General features: G+C 37.7%; 3 protein-coding genes and 1 pseudogene across 5 annotated transcripts; 1 reads left to right on the top strand and 3 right to left on the bottom strand.

Annotated features, from left to right (window-relative positions):
- Positions 1-195: 195 nt before the first annotated feature.
- LOC141820626 (putative beta-1,4-xylosyltransferase IRX9H) lies at positions 196-7,484 on the top strand. The gene is made up of 4 exons (XM_074707978.1): positions 196-1,123; positions 5,731-5,959; positions 6,686-6,874; positions 7,178-7,484. The coding sequence occupies exons 1-3, from the start codon at positions 486-488 to the stop codon at positions 6,863-6,865; spliced, it is 1,047 nt and encodes a 348-aa protein (XP_074564079.1). The 5' UTR covers positions 196-485; the 3' UTR covers positions 6,866-6,874; positions 7,178-7,484.
- A 627-nt stretch (positions 7,485-8,111) lies between these two features.
- Positions 8,112-10,500, bottom strand: LOC141820504 (alpha-1,3-arabinosyltransferase XAT3-like). Of its 2 annotated transcripts, XM_074707826.1 has the most exons (4): positions 10,359-10,500; positions 10,110-10,228; positions 9,941-10,021; positions 8,112-9,371 (listed from the first exon to the last, which is right to left on the bottom strand). In XM_074707826.1, exons 2-4 carry the CDS (start codon positions 10,225-10,227, stop codon positions 8,179-8,181), a joined length of 1,392 nt encoding a protein of 463 aa, XP_074563927.1. In that variant the 5' UTR covers position 10,228; positions 10,359-10,500; the 3' UTR covers positions 8,112-8,178. The 2 variants fall into 2 exon arrangements, with proteins under 2 accessions (XP_074563927.1, XP_074563925.1); XM_074707824.1 differs by having other exon boundaries at positions 10,110-10,500.
- A 2,288-nt stretch (positions 10,501-12,788) lies between these two features.
- On the bottom strand, positions 12,789-14,959 carry LOC141820761 (alpha-1,3-arabinosyltransferase XAT3-like; annotated as a pseudogene).
- Positions 14,960-17,266: 2,307 nt separating this feature from the next.
- On the bottom strand, positions 17,267-21,372 carry LOC141820719 (large ribosomal RNA subunit accumulation protein YCED homolog 2, chloroplastic). Of its 2 annotated transcripts, none has more exons than XM_074708088.1 (7): positions 21,210-21,372; positions 20,937-21,134; positions 18,957-19,046; positions 17,811-17,897; positions 17,653-17,733; positions 17,536-17,581; positions 17,267-17,403 (listed from the first exon to the last, which is right to left on the bottom strand). In XM_074708088.1, the coding sequence occupies exons 1-7, from the start codon at positions 21,318-21,320 to the stop codon at positions 17,336-17,338; spliced, it is 681 nt and encodes a 226-aa protein (XP_074564189.1). In that variant the 5' UTR covers positions 21,321-21,372; the 3' UTR covers positions 17,267-17,335. The 2 variants fall into 2 exon arrangements, with proteins under 2 accessions (XP_074564189.1, XP_074564190.1); XM_074708089.1 differs by having other exon boundaries at positions 20,937-21,128.
- Positions 21,373-22,666: the final 1,294 nt, after the last annotated feature.

Here is a 22,666-nt window from a genome sequence, read left to right as displayed (position 1 = left end):
TAAGATTATTACATCGCTGATCACGAACCAAAATAGATAGAAGACCATGCGTAGAAAGCTCACTTTTCTAAAGAATTATTGACGACCCCACGTGATAAAGCATGTGCAAAAAGGGGTGATGTTTTTCTTTTTTCCCTGATTTTTTATTAAATAAAGACAGCTGATGTTCGGAGCAGGTAGAACTTGGGCATCTTTCAATGCATTCAAGCCAAGCAATCGACAGCTACAACGCAACCTCTTCGTCATCGCTGTTTTTTCTCGGGTTGGTGGCTGACGGCGAACACTGAGTCACTTTCCCCGGTGTTTCTTGTTGTGGCGGAGCTGCCGCCACCGACCGAGCCTTCTTCAACTTCCACCAGTATCGCTGCTATTCATGCGGCAATCGGCGTGGCCCCTGCTCTTCCCTCTGCTTCCTTGATGCATTTTTCTCTTCCCCTCCCGGAAGAAGAGCAGCGGTTGAATCGTCGATCGCGGCGGCGGTGGTCATGGCGTCGATCCGTCGATCCGGCCCCTTAAAAGGCCACTTTATGGTGGGCAAGGAGCAGCAGCACTACGCTCCCTCTCTTCTGCTTGACTTCCGCTGCCGGCGATCCTTCGTCCGCGCTCTCTTCTTGTCCTTTCTCGCCGGCTTCTTCTGGGGCCTTGTATCCTTTCCCGACCTTGAGGGCCCCACGCTTTCCCCGCCCCACGGCTTGTTCCGCGATCCCGACGCTTCCTCTCTGAACAGCATCTCCGTGGAGGTAGAGGACGTGGAGGAGGAGGTCAGAAGTCCTTTCAATAAGCTCCTGATCATCGTGACGCCGACCTACAACAGGGCGGCCCAGGGATACCACCTGACCCGCCTCGCCCAGACACTGCGGCTCGTCCCCGCACCCCTCCTATGGATCGTGGTTGAGACGAAGAGAGCCACTGAGGAGACCGCCGACGTCCTCAGGAGGTCCGGAGTCATGTACAGACACCTCGTCTGCCGCAGGAACACCAGCATCACTCTCCACAGAGACGTTCGCCAGCGCCACACTGCCCTCAAGCACATCAAGCGTCATCGCCTGGACGGGATTGTGTACTTTGCGGATGATGACAATGTCTACACCCTTGACCTATTTCGTCGATTGAGGCAGATCAGGTATCAAATAGTAACATTATTCTTCCAGCAAAGTTCACTTTTGGTAGATCATCCTTCTGAATATGTGACTGAGTGAATTAGTTCTTCACTTATGCTCTATTTATTTTGAGGTGTGGATTGAAGAAGGTTAGGAATCCAAGATGAGAAAAAAAACCCTAGGGAAAGGAAAGGAAAAAAGAAAGAAAAAGAAGGGAAAGGCGAAGGGTGGGAAAGAAAACAAAAGAGGGCCATAAATTCGGGGAACCTTGCGGCCGTGAGCGAAGCCATGAGAGCGAGGCTGCTTGTGGTTTCACGGCTGCTTGTGGTTTCACGGCTGCCTGTGGTCTTGCAGTCGCAAGCAAGGCCCTGCAGATTTGCAGTTGCGAGCTAGGCCGCCTGCAGCCGCAAGCGAGGCCGCTTGTGGCCATGAGCTATCTCTCTTATGGCCACGAGTTGGCTCCAATATGTGGGAGAGCTTCAAGCGAGAGGGTGAGCTTGACAAAGAAGGGAAGGAAATTTGATTCTGCCTGATTCGGGTGGATGAAAAATATTCAAAAAATGATCTGTGGATGGATTTGTTAATTCGTTCACCCATTATTTTACAATAGATAAATAGGGACGCATTATGTATAATAGGTAAATAAAGGAAAGGTTATGCAATCCATCATTTCTCTCGTCCACACCTCTAACACTATGTTTGGATGGGAGTGAGAGAAAGTTCATTAACGTAAGGGGAAGAGAGGGAAAGAAAAGGGAGGGGAATAAAGTATTTATGTTCTCCTTGTTTGGAAGGAATGAAAGGTTCATTAACGTAACATGTGTTACTTTGTTTAAAAGGAAAGGAAGAGGAATAAAGATTAAATATATAAAGTTACAAAAATACCCTCACTTCTTAAAAAAGACAACACATATAAAGGACGAATGAGAAACTGTAAAATTCTATCAATATTGTATGTAAAATTTGGGATATGAAAGGTTCTAAAATAGACAATGCATGATTTTTGGATAAGTTTCTATTCTTGGAGGAGGAGAAGAAGAAGATTAGGGTTATCTGTCTCTGTCCTCTTGAGTTATGTCCTCGAAGAGATTTGCAGCGAGGATCGACGTCGACGTCATGAAGTGCGAGTGGTTAGATACTGGACAGTGACGATGCGCGTTGTACGAGGAGCAACGGCGCAAAGACGAGATATCTAAATAGATGAGTCAATTTGAGAATTAATATTTTAAAATAGAGATAAAATTAGAATAAAATATTTTTGAGTTCCCCTTCTCCTTCCTTACGTCCCAAATTGGAGTGTAAAAAATTATAACGATTCATTAGCATGCAAGGGTAAAACTTATGCTTTCTCTCTCCCTTACCCTCTTTAACTCACTTCATCCCAAACAAGGATCAAAATTCTCCTTCCCCTTATTTACCTTTCCCTCCCCTTCCCCTCTTTATCAAATGTGGCCTCTTATTTTGGTTATTGTTTGAAGAGTGCTCCATCACCTTTAATTTATACACCCTCCATCACTTCTAATATAGCCACTATATCCATTACTTGAAAAATTCTCTAATGTAAACAAGGAAACACATGTTAATATAAAAAGGCAACGATTGAAAAAAAAATAAGGTGCGACAACTATTCCACCTTTTTCACTTGATCAAATAAGGAAATACATTATGTCAAAAAGGCATTGATTGAAAAAAGAAAGTGTCTCTGCTTTATAATTGCTCTACATTTCCACTTGACAAAGTCAAGTTATCTTTGGTTAATTTTAAAGGGAATAACGTAGCCAAGATTTTTTTTATAATTTCTTAAAACTTTTAGAAAGTATGTTTTTAAAAAAAGTCTATTAGGTTTTATTAGAAAAACTATGATTTTATTAGAAAAATCTTTTATTTTATAAAGAATAAGTTGTGTTATCAAACTATAAAAAGGGGTAAGAATCCCATGTAATAGACAAATTTTGAGTTAATAAGCAATTTTCTTTTCCCTGGGTGAGAATCAATATATTTTCACTCAATTCTCAGCTTACTAGCAGTTGCCTTTTGCCACAAAACCTTCTCTTGTCAAGATTCTTGTACCTCAGATGCACCATGCTCTTAGCTTCGTTTCTGTGCCATTTTCTTGCTTCATTTATGCTGTGCATTTCTTCTGCCAAGCTTTTTGTCCTTTGGATGCACCGATCTCTCCGACTCTCTTCCCATGCTATCCTTCTTACTCTGTTGGATGTTCTCATCCTACAGTCTCTCAGCTGCCCCATACTATCCTTTCTAAATGATCTTGAATCATCAGGTACTTCATGTGTGTATATAAGTCCCTACATGCTTAGACACACAAATAAAACCTAACTTAAACTCTTTACTCAAATATCAAAACCTGTGGTTGCACTAGACCAGTTGGAGATCAAAAGTTCCAACACAGTCGACTGAAAGGATTTTAGTCGAATTTCAGTTGACTGATGGCATAGCCATTTGTGTCTAACTTTTAGACTGGAGTAGTCTAGTTGACTAGACTAGTATTCTAGTTGACTAGAGATCTAAAAAAGTGGATATTCGAGCTTCAACTATACAAAGATCTTTGAGAGCTTTTAAACACTCAGCACTTATTAAATACTCTGTAATTTGCTTGTGCTCATTAACAACAAGTGCTTAAAGGAATCTAAAAGTATCCAACTAACAACCAAGCCTCATCCCACTAAGTGGGGTTGGTTATCCAAAGGAATCTAAAAGAATAAAAAATTAAAAGACTTACAACACAAGCTCTTGGTAATTTAACTCATTTCTTAGTACTTTTATTTATGTCATCTTAGAAGAGGTAAGCATATTTGAGGAAGTCCCAATTAAGGTCAAGCTTGTCAAGCTTCTCATGTGAAAGAGTGAATTAATGGAATCCTTTGGGGGTAACACATCATAGGATGTGAAATAGTAGCGGTGTATCTAAACAACTTAAAAAACTTGTGTTAGCATGGTTTATTTGCCTTTTTCTTCTGCACATGCATTTCATATGCTTAGGCTATCACGATTGCATTTATCATGCATGAGCACATTCTAGTGACACGTATTTGAGAGAGAATTTAGGGTTCTATATTCACCCCTTCTAGTTGGGTGATTCCTTGGGCTGAGTATTTGGTTAAAACCGAACCAAACTGAATTAATCAAAATCGAACAAATTGAATTTTTTCGAACTAACCAAACTAATTGAATATTCAAGTAAACCCGAACCGATAAAATATCGGTTAATTCTGTTGAAAACTGAATTAACTGAAATAATTGAATTTTTCAAGTATTATGGAAGATTTACTGATTAGTTAGAGATTTATAGGTTCACTCACTTAGGGATTTGCCGATTAATTTTTTTTATTTTGATTTATTCGGTTTAACTGAATAAGAAAATTTAAAACCAAAATCGAACTGAATTAACTGATATAACTGCTTTTTTTAGAACAAAATTGAAATTCTGAAATAACCAAATTGAATTTATAAATTCGGTTGGTTTGTTCGGTTTAACCAAACTTTTGCTCACCCCTAGTTATGCATTCAGTAGTCAACTACCAATCATTTCTATTTGAAAGTACATCAACCTAAGTCGACTCCTAAGTTGTCTCAACATACCAATTGATTGGGATTACCCTTCAGTCGACTATCGTTCATTACAACTAAACTATTTGTCGAGTCATTGCCTAAGTCCGTACTATTTGAAACCCAAATTACTCATTCGACTCTCACAACTTATGTTAGAGCTTACTTTTGTAGCTTTACTTTACCCACACTATCATCTCCCATTAGGTTGTTAGCCCCTCATTTGCACTGATCCTCAACTTGTTCCACGTGACATTCGTCACTTGTTCGTCTTCATAGTTTGTCGTTCTAGCTCTATCAAAACTGTCAACTCGTTGCTCCTCGTTTTCGGTCCCTTAGATGCCCCATTCCATCCGTCTTTGATCTCCAACAAACCTTTGAACCATCAAGCCAACACCAAGTCATGTTCTGTGAGCTGTGTGTACACTCTACCAAGTCCCTACACAATGTGCACACATTATAGTTACAAGTAGATTAACTATACCCTTTGTTCAACACATCAAAGCACCTTTGTTGAACACAACCAATTAGAGCATGATCTCACTAAGAGGGGTATGCCTTTTCTTAATTTTTAGTAGTGTTTGATTCAGAACAAGAAATGAGAGAGGAAAAGGCTAGGAATGAATTAATAATACATAGGAGGTGAATTGAGAATTGAGAGAGAAAAATGCTAGGAATGAATTAATAATACATATAGGTGAAATGAGAGTTGCTTCCGAGTAACAGGTAATAAGAATATGCCAGGAATGAACTCTACATGGTTAAAGAAAGATTTGTAAAGTGGTCATACTAGTATCTTTGTGACTGTTGCTTTTGTGGTTATTGTTACTCTACTAAAGGAAATATCTTCCTTAGGCAGAAAGGGACAATGTGGAATATCCTTTAAATGAAATTACTGGTGACGTCATGCCGTCTTGTTCATTTAGGTGCAATTAGTCATATGAAATTACTGGGTATTTTAATTTAATTATAACTAATTAACTATTAATACTTTCATCGCTAAGCAATGAACATATGTTTTCATGAACTTTTTTTTATGGAAATGATTTATTTGCTTATACAGGAGATTTGGCACCTGGCCTGTGGCAATGCTTCTTCAAAGCAAAAGTAAGATTGCTGTAGAAGGACCAGTATGCAATGGACGCCGAGTGGTCGGGTGGCACATAAATGAGAAAAACACCACTTTACAAAGATTTCCTGTTGATATGTCAGGTTTTGCATTCAACAGCAACATACTTTGGCATCCAAAAGATGCCATTAGGCTTCTGGATACTGTGACAGATGATTTTGAAGTATGTATTCATCTCTTTATGTTTAATTGTAGCATTTAGCTGCAAGCAGAACTGCCACTAAATCTTTAAAATGGTAAAAGAAAAAGGTTTAAGAGTGAAGACTATGATTACATGAACAATCCAAAACATCAAACACAATGTGAAGTATAAAAACAAAACATAGTTAGTAGTTCAGGTGCTTTACTTGCTAAAACGATTTGGATGATCTTTTTATGGATTTATTTCCCTTTGTGTTTCTCCTTTTATTTATCCTTATACTGTAACTGCTAAAAGCCCTTCCACTTTTTTAATTTAGTAATTGAACTGAAAATTTGACTAACTGATTACAAGTTAATGTGGGCAATTCTCACGTTTTTAACTTGCTAAAAAATAACCAATACATGTGAGTTTGTTCTTGATAATTATGTTATATTACTCTTTAGTCAAAGTTGATATAAACTTGTGACCCTTAATCTTCATCATTATGGTGTATGAGTTTAGTTTGACATGGCCAGATAACTGTATTTTTGTTTCTTTCTATTACATGAGCATCAATACTGAATTGAATTATCAATAGTTAGAGAGTCATCTTTTCAGAAATTTTGAGCCACAAATAGGCAAATTGTCCTTTTCAATCTAATCTCCAACTTTATTTGCTTGAATCTTATGCTTACACCATTTGCATTGACATTTATTAACTACCCAAATAGTCATTCAGCCTCTCAGGCTCACTAAATATGGCTGCAGGATACAGGATTCCTGGAGCAGATAATTGAAGATGAATATCAAATGGAAGCTGTTCCTCGTGATTGCCCAAGGATTATGCATTGGCGTTTACAATTGGAAGCTAAACACCTTGCTTATCCTAAAGGGTGGAAAATCTCAAAGAACCTTAATGGCATTATTCCTTTAAATCAGGAATTCTAATTTATCCAGGTTCAGCTCTTATTTTGTCTAAGTTTTGTTGCAGTAGGCCACTTTGCTAAATGCATTTTGTTGCTATTAGCTAAGGTATCCTTGCAATGCTATTCTGGAAATTCAGAGAAGAGAAAAACGATGGAATTGAAAAACAAAACAAAATTTTAATAAATTAACTTTAAAAAAAAACAAAAATTTTTGCTCCATGTATAGTTGGAATTAGGGTATATTAGAAGGTTGCACCGTTGACCAAAAATATGGAAATTATTTTAATAAACTCTAATCACTTTGTCTCTTGACTGTTTCATGTTATTGATGCAGGAAACCGTTGTAGAACTTGGCTTCCCAGCAGAGCATTTGTTCACACTACAAGAAATCTGGACATTCACCGGAAATTGTGTGACTGATGCCTTAAAATGGTCACTTTTGTTTCGGGGTTTTAGATCACAGTAACAAAATTTTCAATCACTGATGCGCTTTTTCCCTGTAGACTCCATTAATTGCATAGTCTGCATTTGTTATTCTTTAAGTGGAGTGAGCACCATAATTCATTTACGAAAGGTTGATGTACAGATATATCAACATATATACCTTATTGTGGATAACAACTATTTTGTTTGTTTGTGTTTCTGCCTTCTTTACAATGGTTGTAGAACCCATGAATGCAGTGGCCTATTCCTGCAGACTTAAATGCGATGTTTTTGGGATTGCTTTGCCTGATCAAAAGTTCACACGTTCAGAAGTGCAAATAGAAATTAAAATGTTATTTAGCTTGATTCTAGATAGAAAAATCTTGTAGATTGAAGCTATTCAAATGTTATTTAGTTTGATGCAGTGAAAATTGGTTGACGAGGTAAATGCTGAAGTGCAAGGCGAAGCTGCTGCTTTGATGCTTTAGTTATTATAATATTTGTGAAAGCAAAAGTAAAATAAAAATTGAGACTGATGCTTTAGTTATTATAATATTTGTGAAAGCAAAAGTAAAATAAAAATTGAGAGAGAAGAGGTCCATGAGCTTCTTAAAAGAAATATATTTTAGAAAAAGATAGAATCTGTCATTTTAACAGTTCTACACAGTCAATTTTATAATTATATGAAGATAAATCGAAAGTTGCAGATCATGATGAAGAGAATCTTGGGTCCAGATTCATTTCTTTTTCACTTTAACAATTCTGTTTTATCGTAAAAGAATTATGTGTGCAATAAATACACATTTTCACAAAGTTTATAATCTTTGATATAAAATCTAAAACAATTAACGGTGAAAAGATAGTAGCTAAACTTTTATTTATAAAGTTATTGAACAAAAACAGTGTGCTAGTTTAAATTCCTTCGACAGTGACAGACAAGAGAAGGTCCATGGCCTTCTCCAGCGTAGGCCTAAATCTCTGCACATCAAGCCTCACATTCTGCTGCTTGAGGTAGATGTCCCCCAACTTAAACCACCCCTGCTGGTGAATGGCGTCGGGATCCTTGAACACCTGGTGATCTCTGGGATACAAATCCATCAGCGTGCTCTCCTCCTGCGTTATGTTGTACTGCAAGTACCTCAGATTCCTCGCCATGGCCGGCTCCGCGTAGAAATGCTGCGAAATCCATTCCAGGTTGCCCAGCGGCACCACCTGGATCAACACCGCGCCGGCGGGCAGGAAGAGGAAGTTGGTCAGGCCGGCTCCGTGCACGCCCACCATCACGTCCGCCGAGTTCACCACGCGCCCGAACTGGGCCACGTCGTAGAAGTCCGGCTCCGACGCCACCGCCTCGAACCCCACCTCCTCGGCCGCCGCCAACAGCTCCTCCATGTTCACGAACCGCCTCGTCCCGCCACGCGCGATGAACACAAGCCGCGGCTTGGTCGCGGACGCCGCCGCCCGCCATGCTCTGTCACGCCCCAGCGAGTAGACGGTCCTCGTTAGCTCGACGAAGTGGGAGATGGAGCAGCAGTGGCTAGGACTGCGATCGATTATCAAGTCCCTCTCGGCTCTCAGTCCGACGATCAACCGCCGGAAACAGTGCACTCTGTTGTCGGAATTGAAATCGATGACGTCGTAGTCGGAGAGGTTGGCGAGGTAAGGGCGATACTTGTTCATCCACCAACCTTGGTAGTCGGAGATGATGAACTGGACGCGACCCTTCAACGGGGCGACGGTTTGGAAGAGTGGGACGAGCACGTCGGCGTAGTCGTGGAAGCAGTTCCCGCAGTGTCCGCCGGTGGAGAAGAGGACGCCGACGACGCTGTGGTTGACTGTACATCGGAGGGCGGCTTCTTCTTGGCGCGAGCTGAAGTTGAGTGGTCGGACTTTGGCCATGGCGGATGGGTCATATTTGCGCGGGTACGGCTTCATCTGCCAGGAATTTTCTCCATCGCCGCTGGCCGTGGCAGGCGGAGCGACGAGCGTAACAGAGGACAAATTGTTGCCGACGATTCTGATGTCGCCTTCCATGTCGCAGATATCGACTCTGAAACTGGAGCGATCACACATTGGTTTACTCTCAAGTGTTGTCTCATCTCCATCTACAACAAAGTGAAATTTACTGAATTAATTTCAAACGTTTAGCTTCAATTATTGTACTCTCTTTGGATGATACAATGCATCCAATCATTGCAATTGCGTGATCCGATTAATCCTAGGATCGATTTGACTTCATTCGGTAATTTTTCATTGACAATTGAAAATGAACATCAAAAGCTTTTATCGTCTAGAAGTTCTGAAATGATAAGAGTAAAATGATCTGCTTGCTGTCAGTTTCGGAAAATTTTCTGCAGCGTGAAGAAACTTCTCTCCTCTGCTCCTCTTTTAATTTTGCGTTGCTTTCTCATGACCTTCATCAATATCTGACCACAAGTTGTTTTCGTTTTTCTTTTTTAAATCAGTGAAATAATTCTTATCTCTTTTCAAAACATTTTTTTTGATTTTACTAAATCCACTAAAACAAGACTATAGTTCATCTTTCAAGTTCCTTCATCGATTCTATGGAACCTAAAGCGGTCAGAAAGAAGCAGTTTTATGAAGAAAAAAAAAGAAACTACTAAAACAAAATCCAGAAGAACTTTTTCATGGTTCACAGATGGATCGATCGTACCTGAAAACTGAAATTCTTCGCCGGTTTGAACTGCAGAGCTCGTCGGATCTGCGTCAGTCAACAACGATGGCAAGCAACTCACTGCAAAAACCCAGCCACAGTCAGCCGAAAACCTTCCTACTTAGACCATAACCAAAGCTCCAAGAAGAAAAGATGCAGAGATGCTTGCCGATTTGCTTCCTCGACACCATAAAACAGGTCATGGAAACCAGGAAGCAGCCGACGATCAAACCCGTCCCGAAGCTCCGTGGCTCGACCGGCGACCGGAACTTCTTAGCCAACTTCATCCTGAAGGCGGAAGCAGCTTCAACTTCTCTCAGAAGCTAACACATGGCTTCTTCTTCATCGTCGGAGGGAATCGAGGCATAAAGTAAAAGGAGGAATAAAACAAGGGATAGGACAGCATGCTGCAGTGCACCTTAGCTTATTTCTGTCGGCTGTGTAATTCCACAGAGGAGCTTTGTTTGTTCTTCCCCTGCTGGCACACTTGCGTTCTTTCTTTTCCTTTTTTAAAGCAAGGGAATAAGCGAAGCTCGCCGTCAATGGCCGTCATCTGATTCTGACCAAGTTGGGGGATTGGAACAAACTGGCTGCTGCTCGAGTTCACGTGGATCATTTGACGATTGCATGATCGTATGGCTACGTGGAAATAGAGGATTGCTGGAGATACTTCAAAGATGGGGAATTTCCCACGAAGACGGAAAACATGATTAGTGATTACGAAAAAGGCAACTTATAGGTAGTTATTTGCTAATAACGTCATTAGTCTACCCTTGATCATGGGTAATTGGTGTATATCAAGATACTATAGTTATATTTTATTATTGCTTTGACTTCTGAAAACTTATATATTAGGGCCAAAATATTTCACCAAACTCTTTAAGTCATCTTGATACTAAATTTTGTCCACAATGTCTTAGGTCTTATTATCCTTTTGCCATCAACACTACACAAGACGCTAGTTAGGATTGACTTTGACGACTTTGCAAGTGCAAGGGACTGCATAGTTGAGGAGGGACGCCACCGTTGAATTTTTTCCCCCTAACTAAGGATTTGTTTATTTCAAGATTTTTTTTAATACTTAGCATATAGAAAATTTTAGACAATGATTTTTTTATTCACCTAACGAATCGTAGGCTTTGCAATAACAGTCTTGGGGGACTATGAACTGTTGGATATTGGGGCCTTAATGGACCAATACGATTTTGTGGAAAAATCGGAATGTCATCAATTGATGAAAGTCGTAATTGACTTCAAAATTGGAATCTACGTTTCGCGTAGATAGATTTAAACTATTAATTTGCTCAAAATCGATTAAAGATGAATGAGAAATTAATTGTTTAAGATTGACCGAATAACATTAATTATTAATTAATGTTATATATAAGGAAATACAGAGAGAATAGTCCCAATCAGAAATTTACGATGTGTTTTCTATGCTGTGTTAATGAAGTTAACACAAAAAGACTAAGTGCTCTCTTCTCAGGGGTGAACAGGTGCACTCACTTGTGAGCCCGTCACGCGCGCACGTGCGCAATGGGCGTGTGTCACTTTGCACTTAGAAGAGCTACATAGAGAAAAGCAAGCAGGTTGCCAGGAGGATGATCTAAAGGTGGTAGTAGGAGAGGAAGGTAAAATAGGTTTTTTGCCTTTGGCCAACAGAGCAAAAGTTTTTTTTCTCCCCCTAGAGATGCATGAGCATGAAATGTTTCACAAGGTACAAACGAGATTCAAAATTGGGCAGCACAATCGTAGTTTCTTTGTTAATTTTGACAATTATAAATCTTGTGCCAATTTTGGTTCCAAACTAGTACATGGACCTAAAATGCCTCAAAAGATTTAACAATCCCACTGAGCGAGGGATAACAAACAATCTAATCTTTGATAGAATGGAATCACAGCTGTTCTTCCACGAATGACAAACATATATAATAAATACCTCAATTAACCAATTTGATAAGAAGAAGCTCCTTCCCAATGGCGAAGAGCTGCACTTTAAATTGAATGGAAAGCATATTTAGAACGTGACTAGGATGGTGGCACAAACGTACGACGATCATTGAATATAAACATATATAAGACAACGAGCCAGCTAGAAGGATCATTTTGTATATGATAATTGAGCTGCCTGCATGTCGTTTTAAAAGTAGCATTCAATGAATTAATAATTTCAGTGCAGAAGAAAAATGCAATTTTTACTTGTCGGTTTGAAACTAGCGCCACTTGAATATTATCGATTTTGTCGTGTTATGAATTATGATGACAGCAACAGTTGCTGCAAAAGAAATAAAATAACTCAAGTTGAGCCAATAGATAAGGTTAAGTAATTCCATTGTACATGATCGTTTGAATCTGAATCTATTTTGGTTTTTATTTTCTGTTTTGAAAAAAAAATTACTGGGTTTGTAGTAAACTGACCATAGACAGTACTACTCCTACTTAATAGCTTTGAATTTTCTTATTCTTACGTCTCTTTCCCTCCTCGTCCACCATTAATCCAACAACCCCACCTACCTTTTTTGTCCCAGTTGATTCTCTTCTATAAAAGATGAAAAGAAGGAGATAAATTGAAAAGTTACAATTGACTATAATCACAGAAAAAAATATTATCTTAATTTTCTCGGGATTCGAATCCTTACTTCTACAGTTATGCCCCATAAGTCCCAATTGGTTCTCAAGTGATGTTCATATTGGCCAAGAAAGAAAATCATCTATAAATCGACAACTATAATAATTCTTAAAATTTGTATTCAAAATAATTTTTGAAACAAATGTATTAACGTGCTGCAAATTAATTAGATATTTTTACTACAAAAGATCTTACAAAGAACGAATTGAAGGAAGGAGGTAGCTTCAATAGAATTTGGATTGCTTTTCTTTCAATAAAACCAACTACAACAAATAAATTCCACCTCCCTCCAGTATCTTTCTTGCATTATTTGGTGGGTCTGACTCTGACTAGTATCAAAGAAATTAAGGGGCTGCAGGCAGGCAGGCAGGCAGGCAGGCAGGCACATGATTAGCAATATTCTTGCGACTTGACACGGCAATAAAGAAACAACAATTATATTCTAGTTCCTTGAACTCATCCATGATTTCCCAATTTCTTCAGAAAAGTACTAAAACAATGAAGAAATGAATGAGGGAGGGAGGGAGGTAGCTAGGTGTGTAGTACGTTGACCTTAATTAGCCACCGCCCCTTTAATCCAGATCCTGTGTGTGTTGTTGGGTGATGAAGAGGCGAGCTTGGTCCAGGAATGGCCGGAACCTCGTGACATCGAGCCTCACGTTCTGCTCCTTCAAGAATATCCTGGAAAAGGTATCCCACCCTTGGTGGTGCACTGCCATGGGATCCTTGAACACCGCGTGCTCCCTCGGGTACAGCTCTAACAGCGTCGTCTCCTCCTCGTTGATGCTGTACTCCAGGTAGTTCACCCCCATCTGCTTCGCCGGGTCCCGGAAGTAGTGGCCGGCGATCCAGTCGAGGTTCCCCCATGGCACCACCTGGATCACCACGCTGCCCTTGGGCAGGAACACCATGTTCGTCAGCGCCGACCCGTGCACGCCCATCAGCACGTCGCACGAGTTCACCTCGCGCGAGAATTTGGCAATGTCGTCGCTCGCCTCCGTCACCACCACCTCGAATCCTGCCCCCTCCGCCATTCTCACGATCTCCTCCACGTTCGTGAACCGCCTCGTCTTCGCCCGCGTTATCAACATCAGCCTCGCCTTCGCCGTGCTCTGCTCCCCGCAGCTGGGTAGGGCGCTCTCTGGGGAGACCAAAGGCGCTCCTTGTGAACTTGGCGAAGTCGACCATGGAGTAGCCGTGCGGCGACTTGGCTGGCTCCATCTGAAAGTCCTCGATGCTGCTGCAGCGGAGTCCGAGCGTGACGCGGGGGAAGCAGCGAACTGCGTCGTCCTCGTCGAACTCTATTACGGGATAGCGGGAAAGCTTGTCGAAGTAAGGCCGGTACTTTTGGATCCATCCAGGCTTGTTGTTGACCACCAGCAGCTGGACCTCGCCGGAGAATGGGGCGGCCGACTGGAACAGGGGCACCAGAACGTCGCCAAAGTCATGAAAGTAATTGATACCGGACCAGCCGCCGATCGCGAACACCAGAGCGGGGATCGAATAGTTGACCGCGCAGCGGGCGTCATCGCCGTAGTCGTTGACCAGCCTCAGGGTCACCTCGCGAACACCACCGCCGGAACCCACATCCCACTTCCGGGCGTACGGCTTGATCGTCCATGACTCACCCTCTTCGTTACCATCGGGAGGTGGCGCCACGTAGACCATGCGGGTCTTCTTGCCCATGATTCTGATGTCGCCGGCTGCCTCGCAGACGTCGGATTTCCTGTTCGACAGATCGCATATTGGCTTCTTCTCCACCACCGCCGACACGCCTTGATTTGGACAACAAATAATTGTCAGTTTATGAATTACTTTACTGTGAAGTACCAACGTTTGGTCAAATTTGGATGGCGGACAGCATACCTTGATCGCCTGTTCTTCCAGTGGCCGGAACCTCTTCAGGATCTGCAGATGAATTCTTCTCAGGCACTACTACCTTCTCCTTCTGATCTGTATCAAGAATTCATCAATTAATTTAGCAGTTAAGATCTATCTATCTGTACACACACACACACACAAAATCGATGAAATTGGAACAACTTTGGGGTTACCTGCTTCTTTTCCAGTCGAAGGATAGGATTTAATGGAGGTGGAGTTGACATCCACCACCTGTACAAGCTGTGAATTTGCTGCAAATTAAACAAACGATCGATCCATAAGAACTAGAAGGAGTTAATTAATTGTTGCAATCGAGTGAGAAGAAGGCGAATCTTACCCATGGACATGCGCATCTTGTTAGTCCTGGACATGGTAACATAGGTAAGTGAGACAAGAATGAAAACTACAAGAAATCCTACTCCATAACTCTGAGGCTTTGCTCTGTTGAGGTTCCTCAATGGCTTCGCCATTTCCTCTCCGCCGTAGTCGCCCTCGCCCTCGCCCTCGCCCTCGCCCTTTTTCCAGAGTTTCTGCAGCCTGCAAAACGTTTGAGCCGATTTAACAAGGAAGAGGAATCACTCTCACGGAAGAAAGGCAAATATCAAACTACACCCTTTAATTACAAATATCAAACGGGCAGATCTATTTTTCGAAAAGGCGCCTCTATGTTTTACAAACTCTCTTTCATGCTTCTTTTTCACATTTATAATAGAAAAGTATACAAAAATTATGATTCAAATTAAAGTAACAAAATAATAAAATTTCATTTTCTTATAAAATTCAATATTGTAATATTTTTTTATGAAAATTATAAAAGCTGAGAATGGAAATTCAAATTTTGTAAATATTTACATTTGATGAGAAGGGTGAAAAAAGCATTGCGTAAAAATCGAGGTCCTTTTGATACTTTTAATAAAATAAAAGTGTTTTTATGTTATTTTTTGCCCTAAAGACAAGGGGCCACCGAATCAGCTTACCTGTCTATTCTTTTTCGATTATCCTTTAAAATAATGCATGGTTGAGAAGAGTCCTCTTTTCACAGCTAAATGATTGAGGATTCAAAATTATTTTAATCAGTCAGAATTAATTAATTAATTAATTTTCTAATAATTATTTTATGAAGATAAATATATATTATGGTAAAGTAAAATTAATTAATTAATATTTTTATGGTCATAAAACGTTTAAAGTTAGGTGATGAGGAAGGCAGTTTGTTGACATTTCGACGGGAGCAGTTGGAGAGCGAGTCTCAATGTATTACTAGTGTACTTTTAAAAATAAAAAAATTTCTTTAAATTAAACTACTTAGACGAAATAATTTGAAAAAAATATTAAAAAATGTCCAAGTAAATTTACTTTTACTAAATTTAAAATATAAAATTAGTTTATTTTAATTGGTTAAGTTGTCTGGTGGAAATAACTTTGCCAAATGAGTTAACTAAATTAAATTATTTTTCCTTTAAAAGAAAATGACTATTACTTTATTAGCTTATTTTTTTTAAAAAAATTTAAGGCGAAGCTCTCGATCTATAAAATTGATGCACTAAAATATTTTAAATAGAAGAAAAAGTCAATTTTTGAATAAGTTCTTTCTGGATATAAAAGGTCATATTATTTTATTTTATTTTATTAAGTTGCTTAGGGAAGCATAATTGACTAAATAAAAATGGCTACTATTTTTTTTAAAACAATAAACTATTTCATCAAAAAAATAGAATTCTCTATAAAATTAACTAGGCACCTTACCCAGTTGAATTTTTGTTTATTTTATATTTTTAAAATTAAGAAAATACAGTTCTCTCTAAAATTAAATGAACATTTATCCCCAATTTTTTAAAATTTATTGAATCACTTAAAAAAATGCATTCTATTTTTTTACAAAAATATTTTTTAATAATTCAAAATATTTGGAACAAAGAGTATATTATAAACAAGTAAAATAGTATTCAGAAATTTAAGTGGTTTGGTGGTTGAAGATGCTTTAAATTTTAATAAACTTGTATTTTTTTCATATGAGATGATTGATATTAATTATATTAATAATTAAGAAGAAAAGTCAGCTTTGAGGGCGAGATGGACTCCAAGAGAAGTCTATTTTTTCCCCATTAGATATGCTATTTACATGCACAATGTGAAATAATTCATTACTCAAATGAATAATTAATTATAACTAAATTATACATTAATATTTCTATGACAAAATGTGTAAATATTTGGTGTGATGGACTTCTTTCTCTACCACAAGAGAAGAGTTATAACACTTAAAAAAATTGGCAAAATCATTAGCCTTTCAACTCGAGGATCATCAATTGAGTAGTCTTTAGTTCTTTTAGTCGAGTCAACTACTTAATCAACTAGTACATACTTTCAATCGGCTTAACGCAATTGACTAACACATAGCTAGTTAAAAAATCATTACTTTCAACTCGTGCTAGTCATCTACTTTTAGTTCAACTATTAATAAACTAGCACATAATTTCAATTGGTCTACTGAAATATTGACTAAGTACTTTTTATTAGTAAATCTAATTAGCTCTCAAATTCCCAAATTCCCAAGTCTTCATGTACACTCACACAGATCATCATTGTATAAATGAAATTCATCAAGTCATTATAGAATACACTTCTCTGAGCCTTTTCGAGGTCTTCCTCCTCCTATCAAGTTTTCAATCAATTTTAACTTACCAAAATTTTCTTCTGATCAAGCATTTGAATAACCTTGATATATTAGAGCTTAGTCTTATCAAACATTTGTGATCCATAACTAGGTACAAGAGTATTGTATTGATTTGAACAAGAATCCTTGATTTTTCCCAAGAAACTTTCTTTTCATGTTGCAGATCAATTTAACGATTAGGCTGACAAAGTTGAGCATACTCTAGAATCTACATGGAATCCCTCATTTCCAGTAGTCGATACCATCTTCTGTCATATTCATTCTTCTTGTCGCTAGCTGCAAATAGGACTCTTGACTCAAGGATCATACAAATATAATGCATCGAGAAATAGAAGCAAAGTATAACCAATCATAGATAATTCATGTTGCCGGAAAACAATACATCTTCTCGAATAAAAGTAGGCTTACACTGCCATATGATCGTCGGCTTTTCGCATGATTGTGAGCAGGTGTCCTGCGAAAAACCTCCATTGTTAATGATGCATGGCTGAGGAATGGAAATTGGGTTATGTGAGCTATTTTTACCTTTGCTGAGGTTGTCAATCGCAGCGTATCCTGAACTATTGAATCAAGAACAGCTTCTGATCCAGGTTTAATATATATGACCTGGTAAACTATTTTACATGAGAATCTTCTGTTAACAAAAGACATATCTTACAGGACGTAAGTCAGAAGACTCATACTGAAGGGTCAGTTCCACCAATTTCAGGTAGCTCATACTCACTGTTCTTGCTTGTAGGTAACACCCAGACGTCAAATGTGGTATCAATCTGTCAGATGAAACAGAACACTGTAACTATTTTTATAATGAACCAGTGAAATCCTTTTGGTTGGGATGAATCAGTAGTAAATTCTTTGAGGAACTAAAAAAAAATCAATGGGATGACATACAGTGAAATCTCATCTTTCTGTATAATATCATAATAGATCACGGCGAGATACGTCATGATAACTTATTCTAAGTGGATCGTATTGTTGGGTATTTACTATGCTTATACATTAGTCTAGATTTCTACATGCTAGTAATGTCATCAGCAAAGTCCAATGATGCTTACATGAAAAATGTAAGGCAACAAAAGGAATATTCGTTGTTGAAAACCCAAGTAATCTAGTGGTAGCTTGCTTTTTGCATGCACATCCAAATATTTCTTCTAATCTGGCCCCCTTTCCTTCTTTGATGCTAGTGTAAGTTATAGAATTCTTTGTGTAATTTATGTGCAATCTACTAAATAATGTAAAACAAGCAAATGAAATCTTCAAGTTGTTAACATTTTCCTTTCTGGCCTAATAGTAATTAGAGTATTTGTAGTACAATTGATTTTCATCTAGATCTTTCCAAAATCTATATTTGTTGTCTTCATCTAATCCTACTTGAAGTGCATATATGCTAATTACATTAATGCTTTCTTTCTCCACTACTTTCTTGAGAGTTATAATCATATTCCCTTTCTAACTATTGCTACTTCATCCTTTAACGAATTATCTACAACAATCCCTACTCTATTTCTTGTTTTACTCTTTCTTGTGTACCATAACTTAAAATGAAAGACACCAAAAATGAAAGACCCTATTCTTGGCTACAATTCGAGCGGCGAGGATGTGGATGGCAAGGGAGGACATCTTGTTGCCACATGACACATGGAGGAAAACCCATGTCTTTGGTAGAAAACACAAGTTAACATATAGAATATAATTTCTTTATTTTATTTTTACAATTGCATTTCTATAGTCAATATAGTTATAAAAAAGCCCGTATCTATTTATAATTTGTTCCTTGGCACTTTTAATAATTCACGTAATCATTAGCTATGTTAAAGAATTAGACATACCTCTTTGCAATAAGATGAGAAACAACAACTACATTTTCGGTTGAAGGATGTGAGGATTCTTCCAACAATAGAAAGGCCAAAGCTAGAATGCTGTAACCAGAAGACAAAAAAAGGAGAAATAAAAGGGAGTTAGCATTGATATATTGGAGGTATTATCTGCAAAGGCACTTTAGCATTTCATATTTAGATGATAATACTTCAAAACTCTAGCTAGTCAAAAAACATTCCAGTATCTTGATACTAAACAAACTATCATCTAAGACAGAAAAGATCATGATATTAAAATAGGTGAGTAGCTCAAGTGCATTTTTGACATTGTATATTGTACAATGTTCATCTTATTACTTGCTGTATAGGTCAACACCCACTTCTCTAGTTCAACCAGCCAATTGACAGGTCATGGATTGTCCATGGAATTGTAGCCTAAATAACTCCTTCACTGCAGTTGAGTACACGGTTCAACTTCTGCCAATTAATGTTCATCAAAACTGATTCTACTGTACCTTGTCATTCTCCTCTCTGGCAAAGGACATTCATTAGAGCTGCTCTAGTGTATATCTTGTAATTGTCCCTGCCAATCAACTGAATTTTAGCTTCTATTAACCTTTCCTGGAGCAGGCAACTGTATAAACTAGATGATTCATCAATATTAATTGAGTGGATGGATGAAATCAAGTGATCATCCACTTATTGTTTGCATAGTTATAACCAACCAAGCTCTAGAATGTTGGTTATTAGGTGCATTTGCTCTATTATAAAAATCTAAACTTATAATAAAAATAAAAAAAATGTCAAAGCCCAATTGAGCTCTTCTTTCTTTTATGCCAGCTATTGGATTATACTGTAGAAACACTAGACAATTCTCACAATCATGGTTTGAAATCTCATAACATGTCGGGTGGTATAGTTGAAATATATCATTCCGTTAAAATACCAAAACTCAATATTACTCGGAATAGTTAATGCTTCCTATGCCACTATGTTAAGATGAATTAAGATAATGTTGTTATCTTTTTCTCTTTTTTTTTCCTTCCTTCCACCTTCAATTCACAAATAGCACGATACATCAAAATGTCAACACAATACAGAAACAATATCTAAATTTTAGTGAAAGCTCGAAGCTTAAGCACGGCTCGAGATTTTAAACCTTGCTCACAACATATCCTCATACATCATTATTAGCACACAAAAATGATCACCACACAAGTACAATAACAATGGTAAAATAATGTATAAAATAATAAAATTGTATTAAATTCTCCAATAGAATATCACAATATATGATATACAAAATAATAAGTACATAGAAAGCCACAAAACAATGGAAGTGTCATATAAAACTCCAATCCCAATCGTAGGCTATCTCAAAGCAACTATAATAGTGGTCTCACATAATCTAAGGATGAGAATAGTGTAAAGATTATCAATAACTAGGATTGCCTCCTACTTGGTCCTTGGCTGTCTGAAAAAATCATAGGCATGGCTAACTCCTCTATCCTCCCTTGCAAACCATCCAGCTAACCGATGCACAGCTGCTATAACCGAGCCCACAGATGCCAAAATCTCATCTCTGATGTGCAACAACTGTTTGATCAATTTAGAATCAGTGTTCTTTACTTGCAAATCCATATATCCTCTCTACCCAGTGAATCCTGTTTATCCTATATATGCCACAAAACCTTAGAGAGCAATACTTTGTTCCATGCCTCAAGGACTCTGAGCCCATATTGCATTTACCAATTACCCCACAAATTCATAGCGAATCCTTATTGTTGATAATTTACCCCACAAATCCATAGTGAATCCTTATTGTTCCATAGTGATAATTTACCCCACAAATCCATAGAATTGCATTTCTTTCTGGAAAAGGAAATCTGACGATGAGAGTGTTTTACATATTGTATTTGGTTATACGAACAATAGGTTTTCAGAGCTTAAGAAACAATCTCACATATAAATAATTTTACGAGTCCCTTTTACCTCTTGAATGGAGAGTTTTACGATGGCCATGGAATCCTTATACCCCTCTTCTGCAAGGTCAGCCAAGTGAAGCTGTCGAAGCGTAAACATGTATTCGCAGCTCCATTGCTGCTGCCATTTCCCACCAGATGTTGAGATTGCGATCAGAGGCCGGGATGCTCGACCCACCTTCGACTCCCTATTCTTCGACACCTGAATCTAAAATTACCATCAATATACCAAAACCGTACGTATATCCTAGCTAGTTTCTTTATCAGATAAACAAGTAATCACCTGCGATGTGATTCTGGAAGTCTGGTAGCGCATGCTTCTTCCAATTTTTAGTCGGTGGTCAGTAGAGAGGGGATTTATAAGCTTCGAGATTGAGCTGGGAAGCTTCGCCATTTCAGAGCTGCAGATTGTTCGGTTTAAACCTTATCTAGTGTTCTATGGTCCGTGTCTGTGGTCGACAGCATGTTCATGAATGTAAACGTACAACAGTGTGCATTCAGTTGCGATTTTTTATTCACATAATTAGTTATTACTCTTACTGAAGAAATAATTATTCATCATTTATTTTATTATATATATATATATATATATTCTCAGTTATTTTTTATTTTATTTGAGAAACATTATTTAAGCAAAAATGAATCAAAGCAGCGCCAAGGCCACTAAGGTAAGTTTCTTATTTTCAATTTTTTAGTTTTGTTTCATTTTTTTTCCATTTGCAATTAGCTATTTAAAAAGATAGAAAAGTAAAATGTAAAAAATAGTTTTTATTTTTCAAAACTTTTATTAATATATTTTATAATTTTAATTTATTAATTGATTTTATTAAAGCTCCAAAATTAAAAATAAAAATATGAATAAATTTAGGGAATTACCATGAGTGTAATGAAGTAAATTTAGGATAAAGTGAGCTCTTTAGGGCCATAGTAATTTTTGTGAGGGACATAAAATGCTCAAAAATTTAAAAAATATATAAATAATTAAGAAGGTTATTTAGAATGAACAATATTAGTTTGACATAAATGAAAGTCCTTGATTATCAAATAACAAAGTTATTATTTTATTAAGTTTGTTTCACTTTTCATATTCTCTTATAATTAGATATTAAAAAATAGAAATTTAAAATTTTAAAATATAGATTTTAATGTGTTTTTACTTTTAATTAATGTTCTTTTATATTTTTAATTTTTATTAAAGCTCTAAAATTTAAAATAAAAATACGAATAAATTTAAGAGATCCTCATGAGTTTAACAACTTAAATTAAAAAAAAATTGAGCTCTTTAGAATCATCAAAAAATACAAGTTACTTGACATTTGCTCTTAGAACCAAGCGGATAAAGAGTGAACATATTTGGTAGACGGGAAAGTTCAACAAGCATTGACGTTCAAGTAGGTCAAAGTCGTCTGGACACTTGGAAATGATGTCCTATGGGTGCTTGTAGAAAAGAAAAGTCCAACATAGGTTAGCAGACGGAAGATTCAGATGTGACATAGTTTACATAAGAACCAATCAAGATTCAGAATGAAATGGTCAAGAACCAATCGATCATGTCGAAGTTTGGTCCATGTGAGTGAATTGAAAGATAGTTGAGTCAATTAAAGTTGGAACAATATGTCAAGGATTGAGTTGACTATATGATATAATAGTCAAACAACGATTGTTGCAAACCTTAAAAAGAACAACAAATACAACATATACAACTACACTCATTTTATTACAAACCATATTACATTGCCT

The sequence above is a fragment of the Curcuma longa genome, unplaced genomic scaffold, assembly GCF_044706935.1.
Source record: "Curcuma longa cultivar G26 ecotype Majalengka, Jawa Barat unplaced genomic scaffold, ITB_CL_G26_1.1 utg509_np1212_2302976_RagTag, whole genome shotgun sequence".
Taxonomy (NCBI): Eukaryota; Viridiplantae; Streptophyta; class Magnoliopsida; order Zingiberales; family Zingiberaceae; genus Curcuma; species Curcuma longa.
This window is presented reverse-complemented; position numbering and strand designations above follow the sequence as displayed.

Bases quoted from the DNA above. Each gene is read 5' to 3' on its own strand.
- LOC141820626 (XM_074707978.1), top strand. From the start codon at position 486: ATGGCGTCGATCCGTCGATCCGGCCCCTTAAAAGGCCACTTTATGGTG. The intron at 1,124-5,730 runs GTATCAAATAGT...TTGCTTATACAG, and splicing joins CGTCGATTGAGGCAGATCAG to GAGATTTGGCACCTGGCCTG. The intron at 5,960-6,685 runs GTATGTATTCAT...ATATGGCTGCAG, and splicing joins CTGTGACAGATGATTTTGAA to GATACAGGATTCCTGGAGCA.
- LOC141820504 (XM_074707824.1), bottom strand. From the start codon at position 10,227: ATGAAGTTGGCTAAGAAGTTCCGGTCGCCGGTCGAGCCACGGAGCTTC. The intron at 10,022-10,109 runs GCAAGCATCTCT...GGGTTTTTGCAG, and splicing joins GGTGTCGAGGAAGCAAATCG to TGAGTTGCTTGCCATCGTTG. The intron at 9,372-9,940 runs GTACGATCGATC...ACTTTGTTGTAG, and splicing joins CGAAGAATTTCAGTTTTCAG to ATGGAGATGAGACAACACTT.
- LOC141820719 (XM_074708088.1), bottom strand. From the start codon at position 21,320: ATGGCGAAGCTTCCCAGCTCAATCTCGAAGCTTATAAATCCCCTCTCT. The intron at 17,898-18,956 runs GTATGTCTAATT...TTCATCTGACAG, and splicing joins TCTCATCTTATTGCAAAGAG to ATTGATACCACATTTGACGT. The intron at 17,582-17,652 runs GTAAAAATAGCT...GGTTTTTCGCAG, and splicing joins GATTGACAACCTCAGCAAAG to GACACCTGCTCACAATCATG.